Below are 20,547 nucleotides of genomic sequence, written 5' to 3'. Positions count from 1 at the left end.
AAGAATACATTCAGGAACTAATTCAATGCAAAGTAAAAAAACAGGACTGAGGTGAAGGTTAGGCGAACGGGAGAAAAAAAAAAAGCGTATTTAAAACACTTTTAAAACAGCGGCAACACTGGTGTAGTTTTTTAAAATGCGCTGGTAACCCGACACTTCGAAGTGTTTGCTACGGGGGAGACTCGGTCGGCGGTCCCGGAGCCCCGGAGCCGGCCAGAAAGATACAGCCGTGAAAACAAGTTCGCTTCGCCCGGTTCGAGGCGCGGGGAGTCAGCCGTGGGGCGGCTGCGACGTCAAAGCCCGCCGTCCCCGCACGGCTGTGGAGACCCCAGCTCCACAAGGGGTACAGAACCCAAGTCCCAGAGGGGAAGCAGGAGGCGCAGCCGCCGCCCACCACGACCAAGGCCGTCAGCCCCGCCCCCACCCGCGGGGGCGACCCCTGACCCCCCCGCCCGCGCGGAGACCGAGGCGCTCTGGGTTGCTCCGCCCCTCCCCCATCGCCGAGCCGGCGCGAGTCCCCGCACCTCCCCCGCTCCGGCGGTCTCAAGTCCCCGAGCCACTGTCTCCATAGACCGAGCAGCCGCCGCGGAGCTCTCTGGGGGTTGGAGTCCTCGAGAGGGCCTTTGTGCGCCTCAGCGGCGGAGCCGAGGACTATGACTCCCACAATGCCTCGCGCCCGCCCCCTCGCCGAGCTTTCCGTCGCTCCCAGACTACATTTCCCGGCAGCCCTCGCGGCTCTCCCGCCCTCCCTCCCGAGACACGAGCCGAACTGGGCGTCAGGTCGGGGAGCCGGTCGGGTTCCCGCTCGCCGCCGCCGCCGCCGCCCCCCGCAGCGACTCTCCCGCCTCTCCAGTCGCGCTGGTCGCAGGACCTGCATCGACAACTCTGCTCGGCTGTGGAGCCGCCGGCCCGAGAGTACAGTGTCCAGGACGCGACACACCGACCCCCCCATCATCTCCAGTCGGGGCGACCCCTCCCGGGTCCGCCTTCGCCCTGCGCGGCCGCCGGAGCCCCCGACTCCGAGCGGCCCCGTGGCCCGGCGTCCGCATCCCGGCCCCTGCAGTCCGCGGTCGCCGCCCCCCACCCTGAACATGGACTCCGACTCCTGCGCCGCCGCTTTCCACCCGGAGGTGAGTGAGAGCTGCGCCCCGAAAGCCCCTGACCACCCTCAGGCCGCTCCGGTGCTCCCGAAGGCGGACCCCCGCCGGCCGAGCGCCGTTCTCCCCTCCCCCAGCTATCTCTCGTCGCCCCCCGGGCGCCCAACCCCGCCCCCCACTCGGGCCCGCGCCCGGTCTTCCCCGCCCCCCGTATCCTCGGCGTCCCTTCCGCGGGCGTCCGCGTCCTCCCGGCGCCCCTTCCCCGTGGTCACCGCGCCCACTCTCCCCGGCCTTGTGTAGCCGGGGGACCTGTCTGCGCCCCCGGCCCCTCCTCGCCGGCCTGGCTTCCCCTTCCCCGCCCCCGGGGACTCGGTCCGAGCCGCCTCCGCCCTGCGCTCCCGCTTTCCGGAGGAATCACCCACCCCCTCCCAGAGGGGCTCGCGGCCCCCCTCGGACAGGGACTCCGCTCCGCGCGCCCCCGCCTCCTCCTCTAATCCCCCCGGGCCCGGTGGCCCGCGCCCCGCCCCCTGACTCCCGCTCGGCCCCCGCCCCCTCTGGCCAGGGTGGGGGAGGCTCGTCCTTCGGGGTCCCCACCCCTGCGGGGGCCTGAGCTGTGCTCCCACCCTCAGCGCGTTTGCCTCCCCCCTCCAGGGCCCCCTCCCCCGAGCTCGGCTCGCCCCGCCTCGGCTCCCCCTCCTTCCGGGGATCGGCCCTCGGTTCTCCCGGCCGCCCCACATCCCCCGGGGCCCCCGCCGCGGTCCCCTCCCTCTCCCGAAGCTCGCGGAGTCCGGGGTGCGGGTCCGGCCGCCGGCGGGTGGGGGAGGGGAGGCGGCGCCGGGCGGGCTAGTCCGCCGCTCTGCCGCCTCGGGGGCTCGCGGGGCCTGCGAGTCCCGGACCCCGAATCCTGCCCGGCTACTCGTGCCCCCTCCCCCGCGGGATGGGCCCCGCACCTTCCGGGGCCGCTTGTCGGCGAGGAGCGGCTTCCGCGGGAGGGCGGGGAGGGGGCCGCACCGCCATCTGCTTTTCTTACGGGCGGCGTTGGCGGGGCCGGGGCGGCCGGCGCGGTAGGAGCGGCGCGGGTCCCCCGCCCCGGGCCCGAGGGCACCGCCGCCATCCACTCGGAGTCCCGGCTACTGACCCACTTCAGCACATTCCCCGCCGAAATAAAAGTTCTCCCCGCGAGTTTGAGGGCCGCAGCCCTACCTCCCAGCCGGAGGGAGGGCGGTCAGTTCTCCCTGCGGGTGGGGGCAGGGTCTCCCCGGCGCTGGAAGCGCTGGGTACCGCGCGGACTCTGCCTCGCCGCTTTCCTGCGTGCCTCTCCGAGTCTGGGCGGCCTAGGGCTGAGGGCAGAGGCGGTTTGCTAGCACCGAGTTGAGAAAATAAAAAGAAGTGGAGCCCTTGGAAGGAGACCTGCGGGCAGCAGGCCGCCCGCGCTGTTTTCTGGGCGCGCTGGACTGAGGGGGCGGGGGTGGTTGGACTGGGGCAGAAGCCGGAGCCCACCCCGTCATCTCCTCCCCCTACTTTCATCCGAGTGGGAAGTGGGCCCCTCGGCTCTGGAAATGTTAGCTGAACTCCTAAAGATGGGATTGAGGTGGGTGATAAAGTGCTTAAAGAAAACCCAAGTAAAATACGCTAGTCAAATGAACCGAAGAAAAACACAGTTGTTTTGCTTAGTAGCAAATAATCATTTTCTTCCCAGCTCCTCTTTCTCAGCAGAGAATCAATTCTAGTTGAGGGCGATTCTTAATTAAATGGGGATGGGACACACAAGCCAAAATTTCTAGTATTAAATCTTGAGTATGCAAATGGTTTTGTTGTTCAGTCTGTCAAAGTCCTTAAGCCTGCAGCACTGTAGCCCTCCAGGCTCCTCTGTCAGGGGATTTTCCAGGCAAGGATACTGGAATGGGTTGCCTTCTCCTCCTCCAGGGCATCTTCCCCACCCAGGGATTGAACCTCCTGCCTTGCAGGCGGCTTTTAGTGACTGTAATTATATACAGAGTTAGGTTTTCTAAATGGTAGCAGGATTGTTTCTGCTTTGTTCTTTGGGTTGGGGGGTGCTTTGTCCCTGGGTGTTGAAGGAGCCAGAGGGACCAGTAGGAAGTGTCTCCTCTGGAGGAGAGAGCCAAGTAGGAGGAGGGGGTCCTCCTGCAGCCCTGCCTGGGGAGGGGTCAGGCGAGATTCAGGTCCAGGATTCCAAGTCTGAGCTCTGCAGGTTGAAAAGTAGTTCACTTCTAAAGTCACTTAAAATACTTCAGCTGCAGCAGTTTATCTTCAAAGTGGAAAATTTGTGGCAAAAAAGTTAATTATTAGGGCTCTCAATAGGCCTGTAGAAGCTTAATAGATAATGTCAGAAAACGCCACATGAGCACTAATAAATAGACTTTTGTACAGTCTTTTATCTCCTAACCAGTTTCCCAGTATTCTTGGCATAGCATCACATACCTCCTCTTTCAGCCTTCTGAAAATTGTTAATTCTTGACCCAAACTTACCTTATCTTGTTTCTAGAGTATTTGTAAATCTAGCAGTGTGGTTTTGAGTGGCAGACTATGAAAGCTCCAGCCTGTTTAGTATTGTTTCTTTGATGTCACCTGTTAAGTGTCTACTTCCAAACTTGCTCCCTTTTCTCGCTGTTAACAGGAGTACTCCCCCAGTTACAAGCGGCGCAGGACCGTGGAGGATTTCAACAAATTCTGCACCTTTGTCTTGGCCTATGCAGGCTACATCCCTTATCCAAAGGAGGTAATTCAGCACTTCAGAGACCTTGCTGGCAGCAAAACCAGCGTTTTTGACAAGGTGGTGGGTCTGGAAGGGATTGAATGGGAGGACTTGAGCCGTAATAGTCAGGCAGAAATCTATCTTACAGACTTAAGACGAGCCTGGGAAGTGGTTCCTAAAACGGATGGAAAATGTAGACTTGCCTAGAAATGGTTCGATAAACTTTCAAAGTTTGCTTACAGATAATCTAAGTGATATCTTCCTAATGTCCAATGTTTATTGAGAGATTACTGTCACTTAGTCGTGTCCGACTCTTTGCGACCCTATGGACTATACAGTCCATGGAATTCTTCAGGCCAGAATACTGGGTATTCAGAAGGGTAGTCTATCCCTTCTCCATTGGATCTTCCCAACCCAGGAATCAAACCGGGGTTTCCTGCATTGCAGGCAGATTCTTTACCCACTGAGCCACAAGGGAATCCCCGAGAGCTTACTCTGGCTAGGCACTATTTTGGGCCATTATAATGATATGAAGTAGGAGCTTTTACTTATATCCTTTTCATTAGTAGTTTATTTATTTTGGCTGTGCAACATGCCTTGTAGGATCTTAGTTCCATGAGCAGGAATCCAACCCAGGGCCAGCAGTGAAAGTGCTGAATTCTAATCATTGGACTTCTGGGGATTCCCTATTTGTTTCTGTTGTATTTATTTGTTTTTTCTCTTCCATTTTAAAGATGAGGACACTGGGGCACAGAGAGGGAACTCCTTACTCTTGGTACAGTCTCATTGGTGGTGGAGCCTGGGGTTCAAGCAGATCAAAGAGTCAGGCCCAGTCCACCCTGCCCTACCTGGTGGGTGGCCTCCTGGTTGGTGTCATTACAGAATCTTCAGGGACTCGTGGCCAGAATCCCATGTAAATTAAGGCATTTTTTCCTTGCTGAGAAATGGGCAGGTGGGCCAGCGCTGCCAGGGTGCTCAAACTTCAGGGGCCTGGTTCATACTGTGCAAGGCTCAAGAGAAAGGAATCCAGTATTTTTAGGAGGCCAGATCCCAGCACTGGGTTATTGTTTCCACTGCCAGCTAGGTGGATAACGCCTACATGAATGCTGTTACTGTTTGCACATAAACAAACAGTAGCAGTTTGCTTGATTGACCTGAAGGGACCAGAGACTTGAACTCACTGCTTTGGGGCACAGTAATTACATACTTGGATTTTGGAGTATTTTGAGATGCCTCCAAGTTTTTAAAGAAAAGTATCAGAACATCCTCACCATTAATTTACATTCACTTAATTAAAATGTACATCCTTTGGGAGGACAGTTGGGGGAGATTGTAAAATCAGGAAAGACAAGAGCTTGAGGGTGTGTCTTTGGCACTCCTGTCACAGAAGTGGATAGAGTATCAACTAAGTTCTTGGTGAGGGTTCACCCAGGGCTGGAGGTCCCCCTTGAGGGTTCATGTTGTAGCTGGAAGGACGCACGAAATCCTAGTGTCGGTGTTCCTAAAGAATAGCACAGGTGAGAGCTGAGGGACAGGGTCCTGGGGAAGCTCTGCTCAGGGCCAGCTCTTGGTATTGGAGACTAGTTGAAATAATCAGAAGCGCCGTGTTTTCTCTGTCCTTTCAGGAAGTCCCTCTGAGGAGCAGTCCCAGCCCCGCCAACAGCACCGCTGGTACCATCGACAGCGACGGTTGGGATGCCAGTTTTGCCGACATCTCGTCCACCGTGCCCTTGCCGGTCTCTGACCGCTGCTTTGGCCACCTGCAGCCCACCCTCCTGCAGCGAGCCAAGCCTAGTAACTTCCTGCTAGACAGAAAGAAGACTGACAAACTGAAGAAGAAGAAGAAGAGGAAGCGAAGGGACAGTGACGTGCCTGGGAAGGAGGGCTATGTGGGGGGCTTGCTGCAGCTGGAAGCTGCCGACCCATATGCAGAAACCCCCACGAGCCCCACTCTGCAGGATATCCCCCAGGCCGCTGGAGACCCCTGCTCGGGCTGGGACTCCGATACTCCTTCCAGTGGGTCTTGCACCACGGTGTCACCGGATCAGGTCAAAGAAATAAAAACTGAAGGCAAACGGACTATCGTCCGGCAGGGCAAGCAGGTGGTGTTCCGGGACGAAGACAGTACGGGAAACGACGAAGACATCATGGTGGATTCCGGTGAGTGGCCCAGAGGTGGGATGCTAAGAGTAGGGTTTCAAGACCCTAACCTTCCCCTTCCTCTGCAGGGGTTGTGGGTTCAATCCCTGGTCGAGGAGCTGAGATCCCATGTGCCTGCCATGAGGTGCGGAGTCTCAATGCGGTGGTTCCTTCCTTGGAAGGGGACAGGGGAGCATACCCCACCACCTTCAGGGGAAAGGGTGTGAGAAGGCAGATGCCGAGATGTTTAGGAAGGGGTGATCACAGCTGAAGACAGCGAACATTCCAGAGCAGGCCTCAAAATGTGAAAATAACATAGCTCATGAATAACCACCTTGTGGGGATTGCTCGTACCACACATTTCAATGCTTTTTGTGCACGTGTGCACTTTCAGAGCGGGAAGTATCACCCTGAGACTTGAAATTGGTTTCACTGTAGCTCAGCTGCTCTGTCCCTTTGGAGGGTGGCTTTCCTGATGGGAGGGGTTCTGATTGGGGGTGTTGTGAGAGATTTTTCCGCTCTTACGTGGTTCTCTGTTCTCAGATGACGACTCCTGGGACCTGGTCACGTGCTTCTGCATGAAGCCATTTGCTGGCCGCCCCATGATAGAGTGCAACGAGTGCCACACTTGGATTCACCTGTCCTGTGCAAAGATCCGGAAGTCCAACGTTCCGGAAGTGTTTGTCTGCCAAAAGTGCCGGGACTCCAAGTTTGACATCCGCCGTTCCAACCGGTCCCGAATGGGCTCCCGGAAGCTGTTTCTGGACTGACTGCTGGAGGGCGAGGAGTTGGAAGGGACTGTGGGCCTGCTGGCCCTGGTCTTAGTTGAGCACAGGACTCTTAGCTCCAGCGCGGGCAGACCCCTGCCGTTCAGGTGCCTACACGAAAGGACCAGCTGTCCAAGGTATAAACTGTACATAGCCAGTGACTGAATAAAATCCTCGTTGGCCAGAGCTGCTGCTGGAGCTGTGGTCTCTGCAGTGGAGGTGGACTGCACACCCAAATGCAGCGGGTTTGGTCCAGCCGAACATGAGGGTGTGTGGTCGTTGTGCATTTTTGCTCTCATTGTTGACAAACTCCCCCCGATCGGAACAAGTGCTGGCTGTTACTCTTGCTTCCGCTGTGTTGGCGCGAGGAGATGTTGTTTCCCTGGCCTGTTTATGAACCGCCATACGTGTGAACTTCTCCAGTCCGTCTTTTACCATAAGTGTCTGTACAGCAACCATCAAAGCCACTCCTCCCTCAGTGGTTCCCCTCTCCCCTGCCTTAGGGGATGCCTGTTCCCCTGGGGATGGAGTCCCTGGCCTCACCCAGGGGTTGTGAGCTTGCTAGTGAGCCCCCACATTTTCTTCGGTTTGTTAAAGGGGACACTATGCAGCTGCTTCTCTGTGGAAAGGGGGTTGGGATCATGGTGGCCCGTGTTCATAACTCAGTTTCCTGTTTTGCACGATGTAAAAAAACCTGTCTTTTTGCACGAAATAGCCAAAAGTATTGGCAGACTTCTGCCTGGGTTCCCTTCCTCTCCAGTTGGCTTTGGAGGGCCTGGGGGTGCCCAGCAAGCTGTTTTCAAGTGAGGGGGCGCCTGGATTCTCTCCTTGTCTCTCCCCCCTCACTTTGTTCTAGCAGCGACATTAAAGGTTAGGCAGTCCCTGGGGGAGGGTGTTCTCCACATAGTGGGGGTAGGGGAGGGAAAATGGGGAGGAAGGCCTCCCTTATGGGTATTCTTAGTATGCCCCTCGTACAGGCTGGCCTGCTGGTTCTACGGGGCAAAGTTAGGACTTTTGAAGCAGTTTTTTGGTTTGAGTTGGTGAGTGAGTGAGATGGTAACGCTGGCCTCCAGGAAGGTACCACTGAACTTTGCAAAGTTCCTTAGATCTAAAGTACGGCCCTGGACCGAGGCGACCCCTGTGCAGGCCAGCTCTGGAGAGGCCAGGGAGTTTGAAGCCCGACAGGCCTCCACTGGAGGGCCATGTGGCGGAACACTGATGGGTCTCAGGCTTGAGGGAGAGGGAGGACATCTGTGTTCCTCGAAACTGACATTACTCTAGCAGTTTAAATACTCGTTCTCAAAATTGCTTTTTTTGTATATTGATGAGTGTGTCTTCGTAAACATTATTTCTTATGAAGCATGAAGAGGGAAGGGTGCCCAAGTCAGGCAAATTTATTGACATCAAGATGGAGCCTCAGTCTTCCCACAGGGGGACTTCTCTACATGGTCCCCATGTATAGAGCCACCAGGTGGACTTGTGTCCATGTTCTCTCACTGAAGCACCAGGAGGGTTGAACTGTAATTGGCTGATCAGAGCCTATATTTTGTCCTAGTATCTTTCATGCTTGACCAGCCAACTGCCTTTTTTGTTTTATTTTTAATTCTGTTGTTTCTATTAACACAAAAATAGAGAGAAATAGTTTTTGAAATCCATTTTATTGTGAAGAGCCCCAAGGGAGATGTTCTACTGTAGAGAAAAATAGGAGCTGGCTTAGAAACAACCTTCTCCCCAGACAACTGTCTGGCTCTGACTAGGGCAAAAGTCCAGGAAAAGTTGGAGAGGAATTTGCCAAAGATCTGCACCATGACATTGCCTGTCCTGTGTCTTCACCATGACAGTAGCCAAAGTTTCCAAGTGTTTCTCTCTTAAAAAAAAAAAACTCCACAGTTTTACAAGTGTGTTTAAGAATAGGTGTGATTTTAGGGTGGAGCTGCCAGTCCTGGCAATTACCATATTGCTCTTAGAAGACTCAGTTCCTGGTGACGCCTCTGGAAGGCATTTGATACTCATCTCGATTTCTGTTTCCTTCATTTGCTTTTGTTCCTATAACAGAGTTATCCCTGTGGGTGGTGTCTTAAGAAGTCAGGACACCACGGTTTTTCTGTTAGATTGAGCTGGGCAGCTGCAATCAGCTTTATGCAAATTAGGTATGGCCCATCTCTGGGTTCCTGGTTGGTGGCTGATGGAGAAGGGAGGGAAATTTGTCATCCCCAAAGCAAGACCCTCCCGTCGGCTTTGGCCAGGCCAGACACTTAACATCGTTTACATTGTTCTGTGTAATTATAAAGTTTATGTGTATAAAGCGAAGCTGTTTCTGTGAAACTGTATATTTTGTAAATAAATATATTGCTACTTTGAGGTTCATGTCTAGCTTTAGGTGTTTGTGTTCTGTGCTGAAGGATTGACCCTTCATCACCAGCCCCCTAAATCGTGGTTACATGAAGACTTGGGAAGTTAAGAGTCAGTTTGGTTTAGCAGGATGAAACATTCTCACAGCCCTTAATACACTTTTTTAGTAAATTCTCCAGAAACAAACCGCAGCATGAAGAGACATGAATAGCTTTCACAATTTCTTCACATTGTGCATTAGCTTAAATCCCAGTGAGTGGTTAACCTGCATGGTAAAAGCTGCAGCCATCTCTAAGCTTATGCAGGTGGGATTAGAATCTGCCCTGTACTCATTCTGTCCTTCCACTTGGGGGTCCCACGGGGCTGAGCCTGTTCTGTCAGCTGTGTCTGCCTGCCTAGCTAATCTGGGACCAGCTAATGGTCAACTAGTACTTTCTTCTGTGACGTTGGAGCAGCTGAAATCTATGAATCAACACCTACTGAAATCTTGAAAATACTGGTCTAGGTGGCTGGTGAGCCTGCCTTTAGTTTCCAGTTGTCCAGAACTGGGTGGGTGGGTGTGGATTTTGGAGGCTCAGAGCAAAGAGGTGAGGGTGATGTTTCAGCATAACTAGGGTAAAACCTGCATCGGGGATGTCCGGTCTGAGCCGGGCGTTGAAGCACCCTTTGACGCGGTCGCAGGCACTGCGTGCATGGGATGCTGGCTAAGGAACAGCCAGGCCCGCCTTCACTCACCAGCCTCCCTGCAAGCCCCGCCCCTCCCGGAGGCCCCGCCTCTCCTACTGGCCCCGCCCCTCTATCGAGGGCCTGTCGCCTGCACGCCCCGCCTCCACCGGTCAGCCCCTCCCCGTCCCATGACCCCGCCCCTCCCGGAGTCGCTGCCGCGCCCCGCAGGCCCCGCCGCCGCCATCTTTGTTTGGGGCAGCGGGGCCTGGCGTCTGGAGATGCCGAAGTCGTGCGCGGCCCGGCAGTGCTGCAACCGCTACAGCAATCGCAGGAAGCAGCTCACCTTCCACCGGTGAGGGGCGGGGGCACCGGGGAGCGCGGGGGCCCGCCTCGCCCAGGCCGATGACCGCGGCCCCCGCGGAAGCGCCAGGCCTGGCGCGACAGGCTTGGGGACACCCGAGCCGCTGCCTGACTGCCGGGAGGCCAGAGGACTTGCGGCCGAGCCCTTTGCGGAGGGGCGGCGGCCCCCCGGGGAGTGGCGAGATCCCGGTCTAAGAAGCCCGGCACCACCTCGGCCGCCTGGGCGCGCAGGGAGACGGTCGGAGGGGCTGAGTAACCTGCCCGCGGCCGCACAGCCTCTCTTGGGTCGGGGGAGGCGGTGGCGGGCCTGGTGCGCGCTCAGCGCTGCGCCCTTGCGGTGACTTGGCATGCGTCCCCTCCGCGGCCCAGGGACTGTGCAGCCTGGGACGTAGTTAAGTGTGCAGTATTTGCTGCAAGATGAGCGATGCTAACCACCCTTAGGTGTGCGGTGCGCTGCGCGCTCTGCTCACCTCTCCTGGTCTCTAGTCGGGAAGGAAAGGCGTGGTGGAGGAATGAGAACTTTCAGGCGGGTGGGGGCGCGGGGCCGGGACGCGCGACCTTTGCTGCAGCCGCAGGAGGATGGTAGGACTTCTGGAGTCTGTCCCTGCGCGCCCCGCGCACCTCAGGTGTGGGACCCCGCCGAGTGCGCGGCCGCTTGCACATCGATGGGTAGAGTGTTGCATACTTTCTTGCTGGTTCCAGCCACAGTGCCTTCCTCCATCCTGCTCAGAGTGTGACTCCAAAAGGCTGCGCTCTGTTCATCTACACTTCGTCTTCTCCTTTAAGCGTTTTCTTTTTTAACGTGAGTATGTCTATTGATATGTAACACGCCTACGGAAAAGTGCACAATTTATAAGCACACAATTTAACCAAGTGAACACCCGGTGTGACTGCCAAGAGTTTAGAACATCGAAGCCCCCAGGAGACCCGGAAACGCACCCTCTTACAGCCCCTCACTCAGTCCCCAAGGGTAAGGCCTCTGTCAGAGGGGACTGCCTTGGCCTTTTTGGAGCCTCACTAAGTGGAGCCACACGCTGTCCTTTTTCCTGTCCTTCGCTCATCACTGTGCTTGTGAGTCCTTCATGTGGCCCGAAGCAGCCGCAGCAGTTCATCCTTTTCATTGCTGTGTAGTGATCCAGGAGTATATTTACTCCAACCAACTTGTTCTACAATTGAAGGGCATTTGGGCCCCTCTGTTTTTTGGCCATCATGGGTACTAGACTTGGGGCGTCTTTGCTGGGTCTTGTCTTCCAGCACCTGTACCCCACCATGCCCCAAATTAGCTCGGTCAAGTCCCAGCGGCCCTTCTCTGCAGCCTGTGACACAGGTCCCTTGAGGCCATCTACCACCTGGCTTCTGGGACACCTCTCGGCCTTTCCTTTGTCACAGTGTCCCTTCTCAGACTTCTTGGGTAGATTCTGCTTATTTCCAGCTCCAGACAGATGCTGGAGCACTTCAGGGTGCTGGCCATGCCGCTGCCCCATCCCTGTCCACACTGGCTCCCCAGGGCAGCCATCTCACTCAGGCTTATGGCCCTTTTACATGGGGATACCTGCATGGTGACAACTCCAGACAACTCTTGTCCCCCTGCCACTCAGCTTCAGCACGTGGACATCTAAAAGGCATCTGAAATTTAACATCTCATGTATATTAATAAAACCAACCTGCTGACGGCCCCCCCCACCTGCTGCCCCAAGCTGCCCTTCCCCCACAATCTTAGCACTTGAAAGTGCTTCCTCTGCTTCTTAGCCCACAGGCAAACTTCTCTGCCTGGCTTTCATGATGCACCCCAGATCTGCCACTCATCATCCTCTCCAGCTCCACCTCGGCCTGAGCTTCCAGGAAGCCCCTTCCGACAGTGGCCTGCGTCCTCTTCTTGCTCTGTGCCAGCCAGACCTGCCTCATTGGCTCTTCACACCCTCGGGCCTTTGCACTTGCTCTTCCTTCTGTTTCCGTGTAGCTGTTCTGTTTCGCACTTTCTGCAGCCTCTGCTCCAGTGTCGCCTCCTAGGTGGCCTTCCCCAACCACTTCCTATTCTATTCTTGCATGGTCCATGACTGTGTGGTGTACTGCTGACTCCTTGCTCTAGATTGTAGGTTTCAAGAGGGTGGGGTCACTTCCCCTCCTGCTTCCCCACACAGGAGCAGGAATGGAGGCCTGCCTGGCAGATGTGGCTCTGGAAGCACCTCACTAAGGCTCTGGACACGTTCATGGTCTCAGGTATCCTACTAAGGGTGCTGTCAACAGCCACGATGGAAGCTTCCCGACATGGAAGGATGTGTCCTGTTAAAACACAGGACAAGGCTACTGAGTTTTCCAGGCTGTCCAGTAAAATGCCGGGCAGGGATGCCAAAGGTCCCTGGGACCTGAAGGTGTATGTTTAGCCCCACAAGTCCCTTGTGCCTCCTTTCTGTGCCCCCAGGTTCCCGTTCAGCCGCCCGGAGCTGCTGAAGGAATGGGTGCTGAACATCGGCCGGGGCGACTTCGAGCCCAAGCAGCACACAGTCATCTGCTCCGAGCACTTCCGGCCCGAGTGCTTCAGCGCCTTTGGGAACCGCAAGAACCTCAAGCACAACGCAGTGCCTACAGTGTTCGCCTTCCAGGGCCCCCCACAGGTGCATGGCCGTGGGGGCCCCCCAACTGGAAGTGGGGTGGGCACTGCTGTCATCTGCGGGGTCAGCAGAGGCTGAAAACTGTCAGGCCCCTAGGTCCAAAGCCCAGGGCCCCCGCCTGGACCTGAGCTTTAGGAAATCTGCAGTTCAAAGCTGCCTGATAAACAAGTCACTTCATGATGGGTGCTACGGAAGCAGCTGATGGGGAGGGGGCCAAGAGCTTATTTCTGCACTTCACTTTGTGGGGCCTCACTTGGGCTCGAGGGAGGTGAAGACTTTCCTGTCCCGGGCACAGGAGGACGATGGTGGTGGAGTGCTGGAGGGGGACAGGGACAGAGGAGCGAGGCTTGGTGGGGGCAGGATCTGGGTGTGCTCAGGAGCAGCAGCAGCTCAGGCCCTGTGGAGGGTGCAGGGCCAGGTGGTGACAGGCCTGGACGGGCGGTGGTTTTCTTCAAAGGAGCGGAGGGCTTGACATGCAGGGATCTCAGTTTCCTAACCAGGTATTGAGCCCTTGCCCCCTGCAGTGGACGTGCAGAGCCCTAACCACTGGGCAATCAGGGAAGTCCTGGATAGGAGGTGGGTTTTCGGGGGGAGGCCAGTGGGGAGGGACGTGACTTCGGAAGGTGCTCTCTGGAGGCTGGTTCAGAGGCCACTGTGGCATCGCAGGTGAGGGTGGTCATGGTGGCCTGAGCCAAAAGTGGGTGTCATGATGAGAAGATGGAGCAGGCCAACTTTGGAGACCGGTTGGGTTGAGAAGGAGGTGATCTGGGGGCTAGAGGGGTCCCTGATTCCCTGAGGAGATGGCCCTGTGCACGTGGAATTTGGCTTCCTATGGGATACCAAGGCAGACATGTCTGTGGGGCAGGATGATACAACAGGACAGTTGGAGCTGGAGCCCTGAGATGGCCATAGTGAATTTTACAAATCCTTACTGTGCCGTGAGTCCCAGAGGGAGGGCCGGAGTGGGGCACAGGCTGGAGCCTGCGAGGCAGAGCAGAGATAGAGCAGACAGAAGACCTGCAGATACCCACACTGGTGTCAGGAAGGGGAGAAGGGAGCCAGTGGGGGCCGTGAGCTCCAGGCTGGGGGGCATTAGGCCTCTGCCCTCGATCCTCGTCCTCCTGCTCACGCAGCCTCACCAAGTCCAGGTCCCTGCCAACGTACGTCCCCCCCTGCTCCTCAGACTCTCTGGCAGCTCCGAGCATCTGCCCAGGGGACGCTCCCGGAGGGCTGGGCTCTGCTCCATGGCTTCTATTCCCATGTCCAGGAACATTGCTTGGCACCAAGTAGCTGCTTAAGGGAGGAGCTGTTGGTTCTTTCTTTTAAATGTGGAAGGCCTTTTGTTTTACTTTATCATGGTAAGAACACTTACCCTGAGATCTGCTGTTTTAACACACATAAAGTGCGCAGCACAGTACTGTGGACCGCAGGGATGTGACACCAGGGGTCTTTGGAAATTACAGTTCACTGACCTGAAACTCCCATTGTGGATCAGGAACCCTCCACCCGCCCTGTTCAGGGTGATGACTTTCATGGCATTTGTAGGAAACTGCTCCACTGTCAGTGATGACATGTTAACCCTAAGGGAGACGTTTGTGGTCCTGCCTCTAGTGCTTGGCTTCAGTGGGTTTCTGACCCAAGGTTTGGGGACTGTGGAGAAGGAGGGGCACTGGTGGATGGTGAGAGGAGAGCTGGGCTGGGCTGAGCATGGGGACAGAGGTAGGTGAGGCCTGATGGACCCTCTGGTGCAGATCTCCTGTGCCCACCCTGGGGCCTGTCCACAGCAGCTCTGCGTCTCTTGCAGCTGGTGAGGGAGAACATGGACCCTACCGGCCGGAGTGGAGACGCCACCTCTGGGGAGAGAAAGGTGAGTCTGCCCTACTGGTCACAAGTGTCCCAACTGAGCTGCTGCGCCTTCCCGCCAGGCTGGCCCACTGGAGCTCATCATGCTTTCCATACAAGTTGGGGTTTGGATTCTGTTTTTGTAGAGAAGGAGAAGCCGAAGCCGTCCATGCCTCCTCCCTGTTCAGTATCAAGCAGTGGCAGCCAGTCACAAGTCTGGCTCCTGCTCGTTTCTAAGGGTTTGGCCCCAGGCTGTGTAGGAGGCTGGCTGTCCTGCTGGTGCCCTGGCAGCCCCCGTGCAGTGTGAAGGGACTCCTGGCAGGATAAGTAGCAGCTGGGGAGGAGCCGTGAACGGCCGGCTCCGCCTTGTCTTTCCAGGTCCTCCCTGAGCCGGCGTCCGGGGAGTGTGGCCTGGGGAGGAAGATGGACACTGAAGCTGAAGCGCTGCAGCCACCCCCTGAGGTTGGAGGCCCAGGAGCACAGGTGAGGCCGGGCTGGGCATGAAGGCAGCATGAGACTGGTCTCAGTCTGAGGGGATTTGCTTCAAACAGAATGAAGAAAACTGGTGCTCGAACCAGAGCACCAGCCTGGACCTCAGACTTTACCCGGAACAGCTGCGACCCAGCAGTTCTGGGTGTCAGGGGAGCCCCCTTGGCCTCAGGTCCCTGGCCGCTGCTCTGGTCCCTCACTGACCTCTGTCCTCAGGTCCCGCCACACACACCAGAAGCCTCTGGGGTCCCTGGTCAGCCAGCTAGCCCCCCAGAGCTGAAGAGGCGCCTCCCCACACAGCCGTCCGATCACAGCTATGCCCTTTTGGACTTAGACGCCCTTAAAAAAAAACTCTTCCTGACTCTGAAGGAGAACGAAAAGCTCCGCAGGCGCCTGAAGGCCCAGAGGCTGGTGATGCGGAGGATGTGCAGCCAGCTGCGTGCACGCCTTGCGGGGCGGCCAGGACTCCAGGCCAGGCCTCGGCTGGGGCAGCAGAGCTGAGCTGCCTGCTGGGCCCTGTTGTCTGAGCCTCTGAGAGGAGGGACCATGGTCTCCAGACTCTGGCTGTGGACCTTTTGGTCCCACTTTGACCCTCAGGCCAGCACCACCTCAGGTGGGAGTGTGGTGGCCCCAGGCGGGGAGGAGGCTGGGGCCCTGAAGAGGACACCTTGGCTCTCCCTTCAGGAGGTGACAGCCCAGCTGCCTCTCTAGCACAAGCTGGGTGAGCGTCCTTGGAACCACCCCGGGCCAGTGTGGCAGACCATGTCCTTGAGGGGCAGGTGGGCCCCGGTTGGGGTGGGGGGAGGTGGGGCGCTAGCTGACCCTAAGGCAGCGAGGTGTCCCCTCCATCACCTGGACGCTGGCTCTGTCCCAGGAGTACCTCTCTGCACGGCCAGTATGAGTGAGCAACGTAATAAAGTGTCTTCCTACCCCGCGTGCCGCCTCCTTCATTTAGAAGTGAGTGAGCACTGGTTTGAGTCCTCCTGAGCATGGTCACAGCTGAGGAGACTGACTTCCTGTTTCCTGCCGAGGGGCTAGCAGGGCGTGACCATCTTTGACTTCCCAAAGAAGTTGCCTTTAATTAAAATGAAACAAAACAAAAACAACCTAGCCTGTGATTTCAACTCTGGACTCAAAAATTGTCAGGCAAATGTCTGGCAGAGAAAATACCCCCAGCCTCGTCAGGTCTCAGATTGAACCCTGAGAACAGAGGGTGGGACAAGGCCTGTGAGGAGGCAAGTCCCTCTGCCTGCTGGCTCCTAAAATGAACACACAGACGCATACAGACACTGCCCCCGGCTTTCAGGAAAGGTTTATTGTGGTAAGAGCGTGTCCCCTGTTCAGTCCCTGTTCAACAACAGGAGGGACGGCCTGCCAGGAGGGGCACAGGCTGTGGCCAAGGTCGGACTCCACTAAGTTGACACTTATTGCACGATTTACATTCGGAGCAGCAGCTCTTGCAGGGAACTTTTAAGTGGAGATAAATATTACAGAATTGGACGACCTGAACTACCTTTAAACACTGGAGGAAGGGGGTTGTGGGTGACTTCTCCGGTACCGATGTCAGAAGCAAGGCCTGATTGAACAGGAGCCGCATGGAGGCTGCCTGAACCCCCACCAGCCAGGCGTCCGCTCCTCTGGTGACTGTTCACCAGCCAGGCTGGGCAGGAGGGGCCTGGTCCTGAAGTATTCTGCATCCGCAAAAGAGGCGTGTGAAGGAAGGGCTTCCAGGGAGCAGACACCCAAATGGGTACAGGCAGCCCAGAGGAGACGGACTGACCTGGTGTGGGAGCAGCAGTGCCACCTGCTGGCAGCGAGCAGGGAGGGGGCCCACAGGAACCCACTCTGACCTCTCCGGGCCGCCTGGACTGAGCTGTGTGGGGGAGGGCAGAGGCAACGCGCTTCTCATGAGGACACCGGTGGCTCCTGGGACCGGAGTGACATCCTCTGTCCCAAGCCAGGTGCCAGTGGAATGACTTGAGAAGTTCTGGGAGGGGACGAAGGAGACTTATTCCCAAAGCCACTCGTTCTCAGGTAAAAAGCAGATTTATAAACCCACACCATCCTGTCCAGATTCACGCAGTCACATTTCAGCAGGAAGGTGACTCAACAGGCGCTCACTTGATCCAGACTCTGCTCCTGGGAATGGCTTCCCTCCTTCCGTTTTGTTTTCTGTGTTCAGTGTGGATTTTAGGAAAGGTAGCTCACGGTCACAGGCATGAGGGCGAGGTGTTCATAAATACCTCATGGCAGACAGAGAGCTATGGGTGGCTCAGCGGGCTGAGGGACCCTGAGGCCCCGGGGGCCGGGCCTTCCCTGCGGGGACATGATCCTTGGGAACAGACTCGGGCCCAGCTGTGGTTCCGGTCCTGGTGGGGTTGCCTCGGGGCATCTGTGTGTCCCTTCACATAATTGAGCCGGTACCACTTTCTATGCAAATACAAAATAAACATCTGATTGTGGGTTTTTTTCCCTGTTTCCAAAATCTGTTGACTCCTGGGGAAATTCTTTTGCAGCCCCTTTTGAATCTGGGTTCTCAAGTAGTTTATCCATCAGTATCAATTCTGTGAGCTGTAAAAGAAAAGACAAAATCAGTGCTTCTAAAGGCAACTGTTTCCAAGCACTTAGCGGGGATCAACCAGGGCCTGGCCAGAGGCTGGGCCTGCAGCTGGGCACAGGATAAGCTGCCAAAAATCATTGTGTTCTTGAACACAGAGGAGCTGCTGGGTCTGCCTCATACCTAGTCACCCCGGGTGTAGTTTCCAAGAGCTCACTAATTCCACCTGGTAAAGGGCTGACGTCTCCCTCAGGGTGTCATTTCCCAGGTCTGTGTAGGTCACGATACGCAAGCCTATGGCTCCCTAGCCAAGAATGGAAGGAAGGCAGTTGTCGCCCCCCCACTGAGGTCCCCAGGCCTGTCTGTAGGCAAGGATAAGTGACAGCCAGGGGTAGCTACTCACACTGCTTTGGTATCCTGAGTGCCTCGCTGTCGAGCGCCATCACCTGATGTAGGACCCCGCGGAACTGGTAAAGCACTTTCAGGTTCTTCTCTTCACCCACACACGGGTCATAGAAGCCGGGCAGCCCAGCCTGCAACAGACAGATTCTCACTGGAGATGGGCGTTTGAAGCCCAGTGGCGCTGTCGTCTGTATTTGCCCAGAGGGGCAGCGTGGACACTGCCCACGAAGGACACAAACCTGGGAGCCTGAGTACAGCAAAGAGGATTTTAACAAGCTGCCTACTTAGTCCTAGACTTGCCCCACTGCCACACTAAAACACTCTCCATCTTCAAGGAAGCCCTGCCGAGGACGCAAGACCAGGAACCCATTCAGGGACCAGGACGCTCTGCCTGAGCTCCTCTGTGCTTTAATTCACCTCTGGCACACACCTTGGCCCCCCGAGCCTCCGGTGTACTACAGGCAGACCCCTCCTTCTGGAACCAGGCAAGGCACAGGGTGTGAGCTCCCAAAGGCAGGAGGTATATTTTGTTTGCTGCTGTAACTGGCACACAGTAGCGGCTCAAAAAAACAGATGGCAATAAATGGAAGGACAGATGGACAAACGAATGGATGGACAGACGAGTGGCTGGCTGGCTGGCTGGCTGAAGTCAACCGCTCCAGTGTGGCTGTAACCTGGGTCCTGGGCCGCACCCCGCACAGGGAACGCGGCAGCATGATGGGTTCCGCTGCAGTGACATGGCCCCTTGGAGGGTCCCTCTTCCCCAGATGCCCCTCCCATCTACCCCGAGCACCCACCTTAGAGGCCTCGGTGAGGATGAGCTTGGAGTCCTTCACCAGACACTGCAGGGGCACGGTCACGTCGATCACCTTCACCTTCTCACTCTTCTTGCTCTTGTCATTGACAAATTTCCCGTACCAGGCGTTGACGATGATGAGCCCTGAGGACAGGCCTGGTCAGGGCAGGGCAGCCTTGGCAGACAACCCCCGTGCAGCCTGGCTGCAGGAGCCATGTTTCCTGCGGGAACCCAGCACCCACCCCGTCCTTTAAAGAGGCCAGGCCTGCTCACCCATTCTGGACTCTTCGGCCTCGATTATTCTTCGGACAGATTCCTGCATCAACCGAACCTGCAGGGGACAAGGACGCTACTATCAAGGGCTCCCTAGGCTCCATCAGAGTCAGGGCCACGTGCCTGGTGCCTGTCGGTCCTGCTTGTCCATTTCTCGGGACATCGCTGCTATTGCAGTCTTGGAAAAACAATTCAATCACAGGAAGAAAGAGGACAACACCCACCACTTTTTAAAAAACCTGGTTATGTCTTTGCAAGGTAATGGTCAACTCTTCAGGGCACAGACAGACGCTCCCAGCGCTGCATCCCACAGGCAATAACGTAAAGACTAGATGACCAGGGAGGCTGTTGGGGAAGAAAAGCCCAAGACCCAAGTCCCCCGAGACCACTCTGCAGGGTGTGAAGCATGTCCCCCACAGCCCCGGTTTAAGAAATGTGGACGAGAAAGGATGGGACATGGGTACGGCCTGTGCTCTGCACGATGGGCAGGTCCACGCTCAGACCCTCACAGGGCAGAGGCCTGGAAGGGAGCCGGTGACACAGCACTTACGGCAGCTTCTGCCTCTTGTTTCTTCTGCAGGATGTCGGTGGCTGTGCTTTCCCGTTGCTTCTCCAGTTCCCTGAGGCGAGGAAAACACAAGCCACGTGTGAGGAACGTGGGGTTACCAGCACAGGAGGCCACGGTGCTCCAGGCTGGACCTGCACCCTGCAAACAGCCTGTAAATCTTACTGTGTTCCCAGTTCTAGAACTTTAAATACTATTTCCAAGGCAAGTTCAAGCAAATCTGTTTGCCCCAGGCCTGCGCCGCTGTCCTGTGGTCCCCAGATGGCTCTCCCCGACCTCAGTGGGAGGAGGATTCCTCGCAGCAGTAATCTCAGGAAAGGGGGAGAGGGTGAGAATCTCAGGAGATGCCCCCAACTAGGCATTACCACAGGACACCCTTGGCAGGGACAAGGCACACTTCCTTGTGATAAAATACATGTATTTTCCTCCCAGCAAAGCATGGGGACCTGGGCAACACACACGTGTCCTGGCAGCCCTGGCCCAGCACATCCTCTGCTCCAAGCCTTCAGTCTGCTGGGGAATTAGGACACCGAATTTAAATGAATCAGAGGCTGGAGGCGCCCCAAGAGCCTTCCTTGGGCTCCTCTCTCCCCAACTAAGTTCAGTGATCTATTAAATGAGATCATTGTAAAGTAATGAAGTTAAACCTCCTCTTAGGTTTAATGCTGTGCTAATGGATCATCTCTAAGAAACTGCAAAATAAATTACATCTAGATGACTTCCAAGACTGTAGTTAACATGGGCCTTGTTTGTAGGAACTCAGAGCCTGATCTCTTTGAATTCAATGCCAGGCAAAGAAATGGTTAGAATGAGAAAAAGGAAGACTTCTCATTTCTGTGGTCATGGCTTACAGTCCCAACAGTTTGGTAAACTAACTCTAATTCTCTCTGAAAGTAGGAAATGTGGGTAGACGG

General features: G+C 56.3%; 3 protein-coding genes across 4 annotated transcripts in view; 2 read left to right on the top strand and 1 right to left on the bottom strand.

Annotated features, from left to right (window-relative positions):
- Nucleotides 1–742: 742 nt before the first annotated feature.
- On the top strand, nt 743–9,086 carry PHF13 (PHD finger protein 13). Its single transcript, XM_027975694.3, has 4 exons — nt 743–1,130; nt 3,736–3,837; nt 5,439–5,973; nt 6,496–9,086. The coding sequence occupies exons 1-4, from the start codon at nt 1,092–1,094 to the stop codon at nt 6,720–6,722; spliced, it is 903 nt and encodes a 300-aa protein (XP_027831495.3). The 5' UTR covers nt 743–1,091; the 3' UTR covers nt 6,723–9,086.
- An 893-nt stretch (nt 9,087–9,979) lies between these two features.
- Nucleotides 9,980–20,358, top strand: THAP3 (THAP domain containing 3). 2 transcript variants are annotated; one of them, XM_012187380.4, is made up of 5 exons: nt 9,980–10,089; nt 12,520–12,712; nt 14,514–14,576; nt 14,930–15,034; nt 19,649–20,358. In XM_012187380.4, exons 1-5 carry the CDS (start codon nt 10,016–10,018, stop codon nt 20,156–20,158), a joined length of 945 nt encoding a protein of 314 aa, XP_012042770.2. In that variant the 5' UTR covers nt 9,980–10,015; the 3' UTR covers nt 20,159–20,358. The 2 variants fall into 2 exon arrangements, with proteins under 2 accessions (XP_012042770.2, XP_004013802.1); XM_004013753.4 differs by lacking the exon at nt 19,649–20,358 and adding an exon at nt 15,257–15,974.
- The window catches only part of DNAJC11 (DnaJ heat shock protein family (Hsp40) member C11), a 68,549-nt gene continuing 64,339 nt past the window's right edge, over nt 16,338–20,547 (bottom strand). The window contains exons 12-16 of the mRNA XM_004013752.5: nt 19,619–19,688; nt 19,069–19,126; nt 18,797–18,939; nt 18,001–18,130; nt 16,338–17,611 (exon numbers count right to left, since the gene is read on the bottom strand). Coding sequence (XP_004013801.2) covers nt 17,586–17,611; nt 18,001–18,130; nt 18,797–18,939; nt 19,069–19,126; nt 19,619–19,688 — 427 coding nt within the window. The 3' untranslated portion in view covers nt 16,338–17,585. The remainder of the gene's footprint in view (nt 17,612–18,000; nt 18,131–18,796; nt 18,940–19,068; nt 19,127–19,618; nt 19,689–20,547) is intronic.

Source organism: Ovis aries, chromosome 12 (assembly GCF_016772045.2).
Source record: "Ovis aries strain OAR_USU_Benz2616 breed Rambouillet chromosome 12, ARS-UI_Ramb_v3.0, whole genome shotgun sequence".
Taxonomy (NCBI): Eukaryota; Metazoa; Chordata; class Mammalia; order Artiodactyla; family Bovidae; genus Ovis; species Ovis aries.
The sequence above is the reverse complement of the archived record's forward strand: the minus strand, read 5'-3'. Positions and strand labels throughout refer to the sequence as shown.

Coding starts and splice junctions, on each gene's coding strand:
- PHF13 (XM_027975694.3), top strand. CDS start 1,092: ATGGACTCCGACTCCTGCGCCGCCGCTTTCCACCCGGAG. Junction 1,131..3,735: donor CCGCCGCTTTCCACCCGGAG/GTGAGTGAGAGC, acceptor CGCTGTTAACAG/GAGTACTCCCCCAGTTACAA. Junction 3,838..5,438: donor ACATCCCTTATCCAAAGGAG/GTAATTCAGCAC, acceptor CTGTCCTTTCAG/GAAGTCCCTCTGAGGAGCAG.
- THAP3 (XM_012187380.4), top strand. CDS start 10,016: ATGCCGAAGTCGTGCGCGGCCCGGCAGTGCTGCAACCGCTACAGCAAT. Junction 12,713..14,513: donor CCTTCCAGGGCCCCCCACAG/GTGCATGGCCGT, acceptor CGTCTCTTGCAG/CTGGTGAGGGAGAACATGGA. Junction 14,577..14,929: donor CCACCTCTGGGGAGAGAAAG/GTGAGTCTGCCC, acceptor TTGTCTTTCCAG/GTCCTCCCTGAGCCGGCGTC.